The following is a 10,621-nucleotide window of genomic DNA, read 5'->3' as shown; positions in this document are numbered from 1 at the left end:
CTCTCTCTCTCTCTCTCTCTCTCTCTCTCTCTCTCTCTCTCTCTCTCTTCTGCAGTGCATTAATTCGCTTGGCCATAGTAGCGGCCCGACTTATCGATGTTTATATTTTACTCAAATATTATCAACTTTATAGAAAAACTGCAAAAGAGACAAAAATTATTTATTTTCTTCTTATAAAACTCTAAGACTTTTTTCAGAATTTTTTAACTTTTTCAACTTTTTAGTACTGCATTTTCTTATTTTCGATAAGTCGGGCCGTTACTATGGCCGGTATTCATAGTTGAGTCTTATTTCAAGACCGTCTTAAGTAATGTCTTAAGACTCTCTCTAATGCAGCCTTCTGATTGGTTCGTGACTTCTTAAGACCGTATTTAAGACGGTCTTGAATGATCTGACTATGAATATATGATCGGCCTATGACCCAGCGAATTAATGCACTGCACTGTATTTACAAACCGGCCACAGTGCAATCTCTGTGGAATGGCGCGATTCAATTTTAAGTATCCCAAATTAAATCCGTAAGTTTAAACTTTATTAAGTTTGTATGAAAAATGTATTATAGATTTAATAATAACAAAATCTATTTTTTTGTTTATTGGCGTTTTCTTTTAAGATTAATTTAATGTCTATTGACAAATGTCTTGAAGATATTGAACCAGTGATAATAAAGATCTTTCTATAAATTACTGAAATTAATCAAATGATAAAATCTTATGATTTATTTTTAGTATCAGGCATCTTTTTATTCTTTAGACTTTAGAGAATATTGAATTTATATTTTCATGTTTCAGACTACGAAATGCAAACTTGTCAATTAAATTCGTCACCAACACCACCAAGGAGTCAAGTAATTATTTGTATGAACGTCTGATAAAACTTGGATTCGATTTACGGAAAGAAGAGATTTTTAGTTCTTTAGTAGCAGCGAGAAAATTAATTATCTCTCAACGATTGAAACCGATGTTGTTAATTGATCCAGCAGCAATGGAAGATTTTCAAGATTTAGTAACAGACAATATACCTAATGCAGTTGTGATTGGTTTAGCACCAAGCAAATTCAACTATGAAGAACTGAACAAAGCATTCAGGTAATTTTGCATCTTCTTTTTCATCTGTATCCTATAAACATGTATATTTTAACGTGGTATTTTAGATTGCTTTTGGATGGTGCTTCCCTCATAGCCATTCACGAAGGACGATATTACAAGCGTCCTGATGGTCTGGCTTTAGGTCCTGGGCCATTTATCAAAGGACTGGAATATGCTAGTAATACAAAAGCAAAAGTTGTTGGTAAACCGACCATAGAATTTTTTAAGACAGCTTTAGAAGAAACAGATACAGCACAGGCTGTCATGATTGGAGATGTAATATTTTGAATCATATCATGTTTCCTTTTTTGTATATTATAATCTTTTTACACATTTACAAATATTAATCTTTTTATAATTAGGATGTAAGGGATGATGTAGCTGGTGCACAGGCAGCTGGGATCAGAGGTATTCTGGTACAAACTGGGAAATATAGAACAGGAGATGAGAATACAATTATTCCGGGACCAACAAGAGTATGCGCTTCTTTTGTAGAGGCTGTTGACAGTATTCTCAGTGAAAATATTTAAAGATTTGTGGTTTGACAAAATAAGTGCATAAATAGCAATAGAATTCTTTATTCAAGTATCGCTGCGCGATGCAATCTCTTTTCTATATTATATAAATTATATTTTATTAAATACTGATTATTTTATAGTGTACATAGTCTGGAGTGATGCCATATTATTATAAAACAGACGCAATAAATACAAATAGAAATTAATATCAATTCTTTTCTGATATGGAGCTTTATGTCATTTTGCCTATTAATGTAAGTATTGATAGAGAATAGTAATGTATTATAAAGATAATCAGATAAATATGAAAGTATTCAAGGATAGAAATATCGTCTCGTTGTACATTTGTAGAAAATTGTAGAAAATTTGACTTGATCAGTTTGACATTGAAAAGTTTGATAATTTACACGTCGGGACAGTAAAATGTAGTATTTTACAAAGCAATCTGCACACAAGCATTCGATCTTTTGCAGAGACGATATTAGTCCATAATCTTAATAGTTCTAAAAATTATAAATTTAATCTTTCGCTACGTAGCCTTATGTCATAAGTAGTACCATTGTAGAACCTGCACCTAAAACAGGTTTACAAAAAGAAAATGCTGTTTATTAAAAATGTACGGTGCTTTGCGAGTATCGTTTTTCATATAAAATTTGGCACCCAAATTTGCTGTTTTGTTCTTTAAATCTCGTTTCTTTTTACATAGATAGAAGAAAGATGAAATCGATATTTTGATTTTTACACTATTAACGTTCTCAAATTAATACTTCGTTTTTCTGCGCAAAAATAACATGTCTGTGAATAAAACGACTAAATTTATTACCTTTTACGAAATGAAATTATATGCTGCCTACTAGAAAATACATAATAAAACAGATAAAAATTCATAATAATATGGTAGCTTTTATAATTTATCATTGATAATGTAAAAGAGAAATATTAATATAATATTATGTATCTTGTAACTGTATGGGCTGTTTAAATATCAATACAAGCCATGATTAAAATGCCCTCTGTAACTTATGATCTATGATCAGGCACATCTCGATTGCTCGCATTTTGGTAACAAATGTCTAAAATAAGTGCTTTAAAAAAATAAAGAATGATTACTCTTGATTCATGCGAGAAATCTGTATAGAGAATAGTAATATATACATTTTCAGAGAACTATGCAATGAACTGACCAATTAATTGATTCTCGTTATGTAAATAAAAATAATCGTTATGTAAATAAAACCATATCAATTGTAATATCGTTGTAATAAATTGAAATAATTTCAGATCGAAGACAATGTACAATTTTCATTACTTGTCATACATCATGTCGAGATATTAAAAAAATAATTATACTTTCGTTATATAAAATATATATATTATATATATATATATATATATTCCAAGATTTAATAACAATTAAAAAAATATAAGTTCACTGCACAATTTCTTTTGAAATAACCCGTGTAAAGATAACAAATAAGGCATTCTTAACTAGGATGATACAATTTTTACCAACCATGCATCCATTTCACTCGGTCAAGAAATGTTCTCTTTCTCTCTCATAGTATCTTGACAATACATATTTCGATCGAGAAAGTAAGCAGTAGCAAATAATTCTTAATGTATATAAAGCATTTAACATTACCAAACCAAGGTAAACCGAAGCTTGATAATAGATAAAATTGCAACGTATATTATCCAGTTAAAATGACAAAATATTATTTACAATTATAAAAAGATTACTCTCATGTACATACATTTTAATAACGCAAACAATATTGTATCTCACGGAGCACATTAAAAACTAGTATAGTTTCTCTCTTGACAATTGAAATCTTTGCAGTAATAGCAAATATTATTGGCTCTGAGTTGTTCGCACAATAAGATCTGTTAAATTTTTATCCATACGGCATACTGTATTATTAATGGACATTATTCACAGTCGTGTTCGCGTATATACAATTTATAATCTAGAAAAAATCGAATGTTAACTTAAGAACAACTATATCATTTTTATTAATTATAAATCTTTTTAAAGATCAAATTCTGTTAAATACTGTAATATCCTTCGATATTACAATTATATTCTCAATGGTATTTATATAGAACCTTATAAAATTTAATTTTTGGTGTTAAATATACATAATTGGTATGTATATATATATATATATATATATATCCCATATTTATATCTTATTAGCTTTGACCAGGACAGAATTTGATCTTATTACACTGCAGACAAATACATTCTCTTATTTCCCATGAGCAATAGGAAATATTGAACTTCTCTCTCTCTATATATAATTTGGCTATTCAAATATAATTTGATTAATGGTAAATTGACATATCTTTCTTCTCTCTTTCATATATATTTATATATATATGTATATGTATATATTTCTTCTTTTCGCTCTCTAATATAACAAGGCAGGTGTGGAATACACATTTTGCATGCATGCATATAACAAAACGTATAATTTCTTATACCTTCAATAAATATTCAATACTTTTATTATAATACTAAAAGAAGACGATTCTATGTACTGATTACGAAATACACAGCTAAAATAGGATTAATAGAGGAAATTGTTTTGAGAAGCATTTGTGAGGATCACCTGGATCCATTAGACCTAACGAAACAACAATTTTCTCGGCCATGCGGTCTATCCCCTTTTTCTGTAGTTGTGCTGTTTTTTTTTGTAGTTGTGTCATGCGTTTTTAATGATACTTTTGAAGTGGGAAGACGATATATGGCTGACAACAAGACTTTAAACTCTACATCCAGGTACAAAAAGCATGATATTCTCAAGCAGATTAATCAGGGGTAATGCTCTGTTGTGTGAATTTGGCCGCAGGATGCAAGTGTATAAAAGTGAGCAATTTACATTAATACTTCCACACATTATTGCCTTAAAATTTTACATTATGTTCTAATACTCTAAATACGCCTCGCTTTCTTTCGCTCCTGCCTCAACATCACACGAAACGTTCGTCAAATCCAGGTGATCATTTCCTAAGAAGGTGGCACAAGGTACCATATTCTGCAAGTAGCCTATGTATTTTCCACTATTCTGAAATGGGTTCAATTTTGAATTTTTTTAAATCAATGAAAAAAAAAGTTAAAATATGTGTACAGCATACTTTACCATGGTATAAAACCAGGCACACTGTAAAGGTTCATGATGTAATGTTAATCCTAACTATTTAACAGGACGATAATGAAGTGTTAAATCCGCCGAACTTTTCCAAATGAAATGTCTAACCTGGGGGAAACAGAGAAATACATGAAAAAAACATTCTCTCAACGATTACAAAAAGTTTACTCAGGTAATACATACTGTTCTCAAATCCATTGAAGGATCCAAGACTTGATCGTTACATAGGAGTTCGACTTTTTCTTCAGCCAATGAAGAATTATCAGCATTAGAGTCTGTATTCGTCCTATCGCCTGCTGGAGATCCGCTGGAAACTGTATTTCCACCGCCAGCCACTGAACCTGAATCGCTTCCTGCACCGAGTACTTTATCGTAAACATGTTCGGCCACTTTACGTACTTGTATAAAATCATTGGCTATTAAACGATCCCTTAAAGATAACAGAAAATTACTAATTTGTCATTGCGCGATTTGGAGAATTAAAGTTAAATTAAAATGCATACTTCTTCAAACTTTTTACACCTGAAGAAGCGTGTGGAAGAAGATAAAAAGGTATTTTAATAAACTGGGGAAGATTCTTGTCCACGACGATATTCACTACCCATGGTGGTACGGTTTCGTTTAATAGGACACCTTCAGTTTCTCCTGCAGCATCTCGAACCAATAGTCTGTAGATGGTTCTACCTCCCACTTCACTGAAAAGCAGCATAATATTATAATTTAGTTAACGAAACATTGCTTCCTGTACAATACTCTTTGCATACCTAAAGATGACAGGTGTATGACTAGGAACTGAGAAGTATGGATTTCCTCCTCTCGTGTGTTGTAAAGGACCATTTCCATCATTGCCATTACCCTCATTCTCGTCATCTGCATGCAATGGTCTCCACCAGTGTTCGAGTAATGCTTGCAGCAAAAGGTTTCCATAATTTACTAAAAATAGAAAGGATATTAAATTTCCCGAATCATATCGTAAATATTACTAATGAAACAGCTAATCACCTTTCTGATCTACAGCATCGTTCTCTGCTAGACCAGTTTCTTTGGCAGAAACCCATGCAGAGAAACAATCATTTTCGTCTTGCCCTAAATGTATAGTTAACATCTGCAATGATAAAAAAAGTTTAGAACCGATTTAGCCTTTGGAAACATTGATTTATCAAACAAAATCCCCTGTTTTGAGACATACCCCTGTTTTGAGATCGACGTTAAACCAGTTTGGAACATATACCATTTTGTTTCTCTTTTTACACTCCTGCTCGAAATCAACTCTGCCTAAATCTTCTATTTTACATGCCTTTAGTACATCATATAGTGCAACATTTTCTTCTGTATCCTTTGTCAAAACATGTCTTTTATCATTTAATATATGATAATGTCTTATGGCAGGACCACCCAATATTTTCTGTGTAGGTTCGGTATTCCTTAAAATATTGCCCGATACATTACTCGCGGAATCACAATAATCTCCTATTCCTAATTCTTGCCAATCTTTTTGGCTTATTGGCTGAAATAACAAAAAATATTCTTTATAATTTGTTTTTTTTCATGCAAATTCGTTAAATTATGAAACTTTGTTTACCCAATTATTTATAGTTGATTCGCTGGTGGCTACCCAAATACTAGATTGATCCGGTGTCATAGCCATTTTGAGTATAGGTGCCTTTTCTTCGCAAATGACTGTATATCTTTCTGCATAGCTTAATTCTGTCATTACTACCCTCTTATCCCTGCCTCCAGATATTACATGGCTAAAATTATCTGTTGCCTAAAAGACATTAGATTTGATGCAATAATCTGTATAGTAATTATTAATATAATGAAAAACTTGCATATGTAATTGTACGTGTAATTACCAATAACGCCCATACTCCTTCTTTATGAACTCTAAATGTTTGCACACATCTCTGTTGGCCAAGCGACCACAATTTAATAGTGCCATCGGAACTTGCTGATAAACACTGTGTTCCGTCCCTGTTTAAGACTAATGCTTTAATATTGTCCGTGTGACCACGAAGTTTCATGAGTTTGGTACAAAATCGTGGATCCCACACTCGAAGAACTTTCTCCGTGCTACCACTCACGATAATTGTGCCAATCTGATTCATGGCAAGACTGTATATAGAGTCTCTGTTTCCACTCAGGGACGAAGCTGTGACAAGATACACATGTTTTAAGGATATTTAATTACATATAAAAAACATATATGTATGACAGTCAAGATGCACGAACTACATACTTGTGACTGTATTATTACTCGCAGTAAGAGCAGTTAATGTATTAACATCCCATAGAAATATTGACTTGTCTAGACCTGCGCTAGCAACTTGCTCTCTATCTTTGGCATATGCTAATGCTTTAACGTAATCCTTGTGCGTGCGCAGGGTAGACATACAGAAACCTTTATGCGCATTCCATACCTTGACAGTAGTGTCAGAACTTGCAGATATAACTACACAGAATTGATAAGATGATTATCATATCGAGATCGATACAGTAGAAATTGGAAATAAAAAAAATGTTATATTTAATATAGACATTTACTCTTAAAATATCATAAAAATTAAGTCAAATAAAAATATTGTATGAGTGTGCACTTACGATTTTTGCCACTACAACATAGCACTATATCATTAACCCAATCAGTATGATGTTCCATAGATTGGATATATGGTTCCTTCATATTTCTACAATTCCATATCCTTATGATACTGTCTCTACCAGCGGAATATAGCCTGTGCAGAGCTGGGTCATACTGTAAGGAATTAACACCAGCCCTATGCTGCTTCTCTACTTCATCTCTTATAACCATAGACACCTTTACATGAAAAGTGATTTAAAATTAATATAGTCCTTCTCACTCTGTTGGCAACTTGTGAAAACTCAATGAAAGTCATCATTATCAATCTTCATGGGTGCTTTCTATTTAGCATCATTCTATCTTTTTCGACATTCAGTGAATAACAAAAATAAAATGACACTTGTGTCGACTTGTCTCCAAATGGAAAGCATCCAATGAGTGCAATCAAATGTTGTAAACGTACTTCACAATATATTCTGATATATTATTGAATTTAGTTTTCTCTCTCCCAAGAGAGAGAAAAACTCAAAATGTAATTAAACTTTGTTAATTAGTACCAAAGAATCAAAACTTTTCTAGCATTTATAAGCATGATTCTTAGCACAGAAAACTATTTTATTACACATGTATTATTATATGACTATAAGACACAGTTTCGTGAGGCATCAGTCAAGGGAATCGACAAGTTCCTCGTAAATCTATCGGCGGTACCTGTCAGTGAATTATACCTGAACTTTCTTACGGGCGGTCTGCCCGCCCGTCTTGTGAGCTGCCATTGCGCCCGGGACCGCTTCGTCCGGCGTCTCGACGTCGACGTCCCGATCGCGCTGAGGGGAGAAGGAAAACACGCAGAAGTTTGGACGTGAAAGCGATGTGAACAGCGTATGTTGCACGATTCAAGCTGCGACAGCAGTTCCACGTTGCACACGACCGTTATTACTCCGCACTCGCGGTGTTATTGACATCGTCATCGTCGTCGTCGTCGTCGTCGTTGTTGTTAGTATCGCCGATTTCACCGTCGAATGTCGCATGGCATCATCATCGTACTCATTGCATTATTCGTCGACGACACAGCGTGCGAGACAAGCGACAGATCCCACAGTAGCGGTACATGACCGAGGAGAAACGACCGCCGCGATTTCCTCAGATGACACTTACGAGCGTGAAACCCCGTTCATGACGGCCGTGCGCGCACCACGCTCGTAGCGATCACCGCTGGCTGCTACTTCACTGCCTACTCCCGTTCTGTACCGTGTGATTCCGTGCCGCCGGCGTCAATGCCGTCAATATGCCTCAGTATGTATGTATGTACGCACGTAACGTTACATCACGAGGCTCCAACGAGTGATCGCACCGTTCAAGTCAGCTCATTCGTCGCGTCTTGTTGACGACGCTCAGAAATACGTGATTCGGCCAGGCTAATGAATCGGCCAATCGTAGATGAAGATATTCGCAAAGACGCAGGTTGCTGTTTTGAAACTCTTGGCTACAATTGGTCGAATGGCTCGTGCTGAAAACGGAACAGCGTAAAGTTTATTGAAGTTTACGTAGGAATATTCAGGAATATTCTATATGAGAACATACTGGAAGGAATATTTTGAAATATTCTATTTAAAATGACTTTGACCAAAGTTCTTTATTTAATTAAATGTTTGATAATAAAAAATTAACAATTAATTTATTTCTATTATCAAAGTAAAAGAGTATTACGGTTTCAGGTATTACTTGATAAGTTGTTCAAGGGAGCTTCTCAACAAGAGACACGCACAGATGATACAATAGTTAAATCATTATGTCCTTGTTATATTGTGATCAAAGGCAGGGTCTATCAGTATGGAAGAATGAGTGTGGATAAGTTTTAATTGTAAACCAAGTCCCTTCTTGGCTATTTGTAAAATGCTGAAGTAAATAAATCTATCTACATTATGTCCTTGTTGTTCGCTAATGTTAAACAAAGATGAAATTAATACTTTCCAATAAGCTGTTTAACAGCTTGTTGGAAAGCTCTTCAAGAATATTTGCTCATTAATTGTGAAATTCAAAATGATGAAAGATTTTTAAGAAATATATATCTTTTCTATGCATCTTCCCTATAAACGCACAATATTAATATTAATTAGTAACATTTCAGGCATATTCTTAAAATATTAAATGTAACGTTTTAATAACATTTCATTAAAATTATATAATATCAAAATAATATTTCTAAAATATTAATGGATGGTTATGGCTAAAATCATTTTCAGTCTTCAAACGTAATCTTAAACCGAACTGGAGTAATAGGCTTTCTACAATAAGTCGCAAGTCAGAACGTCAGAAGTCAGGCGTCGTCTACAATACACGGAGTAAGAAGTAAGAGTAAGAAATTGACCAATCACAGTCGATTATTCTTCTCACATTCGACTGTGATTGATCAATTTCTTACTCTTAGAGCCCAGACACAAGCTTTTGCATAACGCATAGTGCATAAGCGAATCAACTAATCAGAAGCTTTCCTTTCCTCTCATTCCATGGACAAGAAGAATTTCGATTGGTTGATTCCATTATGCACTATGTATTATGCGTTATACAAAAGCTTGTGTCTGGGCCCTTACTTCTTACTCCGTGTATTGTAGACGACGCCTTAAGGATCCTTTACATAAAAGTCGTAGATGGTCGTGGAGTCTTAAGTCGTAGGAAACTGACCAATTCCAATCGAGTATTCTCCTTATATTTGATTGTGATTGGTTGGTTTCCTACGACTTAAGACTTTACGACCATCTACGATTTCTATGTAGAGGACCCTTTACGTTCTGACTTGCGTTCTAAAGCTGTACACTCATTGGATATCGCGTGTCGCGCGCGACGAACATCGCGCTGGTGTGCCGGAGGCATCAGCAGTTTTGGGATGGCACCCAGTTGGACACGGCTCAATTGGACACGAGCCACTCACAGCGCTTGAGACTACAAATCTCCTAAGCACCGGTCGCTGTGATTGGTGGTGTCCAATCGAGCCGTGATCAATCGGAATCATCCCGCAGTTTTTTTGCAACAGTTTTATGATTCGTCGCTTGATTGGATTATACTTTTAGATTTAAAGGAATAATCCTATCTCAGCGAAGAATCACAAAACAGTTGCAAAACTGTTGAGTCTGTTGAACGCAGCCAATGGGCGCATTCAGCGGACTCAATAGTTGAGTGAGCGCTCGCTGTTATTGGTGTATTCTTTTAGCTCATCCAATCAGAATTTTAGATTTAGAAGAATACATCAATAACAGTGAGCGCTCATTCAATTGTTGAGTC

The 10,621-nt window shown here is 34.4% G+C and overlaps 2 protein-coding genes across 4 annotated transcripts in view; one reads left to right on the top strand and one right to left on the bottom strand.

Annotated features, from left to right (window-relative positions):
• The window catches only part of LOC108762912 (haloacid dehalogenase-like hydrolase domain-containing protein 2), a 5,074-nt gene extending 414 nt beyond the window's left edge, over positions 1–4,660 (top strand). Inside the window, exons 1-6 of one of the 3 annotated variants that reach the window (XM_018510170.1) lie at positions 365–518; positions 792–1,088; positions 1,154–1,364; positions 1,451–1,564; positions 1,747–1,860; positions 4,307–4,660. In XM_018510170.1, the coding sequence (XP_018365672.1) occupies positions 433–518; positions 792–1,088; positions 1,154–1,364; positions 1,451–1,564; positions 1,747–1,755 (717 nt within the window). In that variant the 5' untranslated portion in view covers positions 365–432 and the 3' untranslated portion in view covers positions 1,756–1,860; positions 4,307–4,660. Of the gene's footprint in view, positions 1–364; positions 519–791; positions 1,089–1,153; positions 1,365–1,450; positions 1,715–1,746; positions 1,861–4,306 lie in introns of those variants that run through there. The other 2 variants (XM_018510169.1, XM_018510171.1) reach the window with 2 other exon arrangements.
• Positions 4,594–8,712, bottom strand: LOC108762911 (WD repeat-containing protein 48). The gene is made up of 12 exons (XM_018510168.1): positions 8,068–8,712; positions 7,360–7,576; positions 6,998–7,210; positions 6,615–6,910; positions 6,341–6,526; positions 5,948–6,265; positions 5,761–5,863; positions 5,523–5,691; positions 5,262–5,453; positions 4,942–5,188; positions 4,750–4,866; positions 4,594–4,674 (listed from the first exon to the last, which is right to left on the bottom strand). The coding sequence occupies exons 1-11, from the start codon at positions 8,113–8,115 to the stop codon at positions 4,804–4,806; spliced, it is 2,052 nt and encodes a 683-aa protein (XP_018365670.1). The 5' UTR covers positions 8,116–8,712; the 3' UTR covers positions 4,594–4,674; positions 4,750–4,803.
• Between the last annotated feature and the right edge of the window lie 1,909 nt (positions 8,713–10,621).

Source organism: Trachymyrmex cornetzi, unplaced genomic scaffold (assembly GCF_001594075.2).
Source record: "Trachymyrmex cornetzi isolate Tcor2-1 unplaced genomic scaffold, Tcor1.1 scaffold325, whole genome shotgun sequence".
Classification (NCBI taxonomy): domain Eukaryota; kingdom Metazoa; phylum Arthropoda; class Insecta; order Hymenoptera; family Formicidae; genus Trachymyrmex; species Trachymyrmex cornetzi.
The sequence above is the reverse complement of the archived record's forward strand: the minus strand, read 5'-3'. Positions and strand labels throughout refer to the sequence as shown.

What these genes read in the sequence shown, in the direction of transcription:
- LOC108762911 (XM_018510168.1), bottom strand. Translation starts at nt 8,115, where the DNA reads ATGGCAGCTCACAAGACGGGCGGGCAGACCGCCCGTAAGAAAGTTCAG. An exon ending in ACGTCGATCTCAAAACAGGG is followed by an intron (nt 5,864 to 5,947) that starts GTATGTCTCAAA and finishes TTATCATTGCAG; the next exon opens with ATGTTAACTATACATTTAGG. An exon ending in CTTCAATGGATTTGAGAACA is followed by an intron (nt 4,867 to 4,941) that starts GTATGTATTACC and finishes TGTTTCCCCCAG; the next exon opens with GTTAGACATTTCATTTGGAA.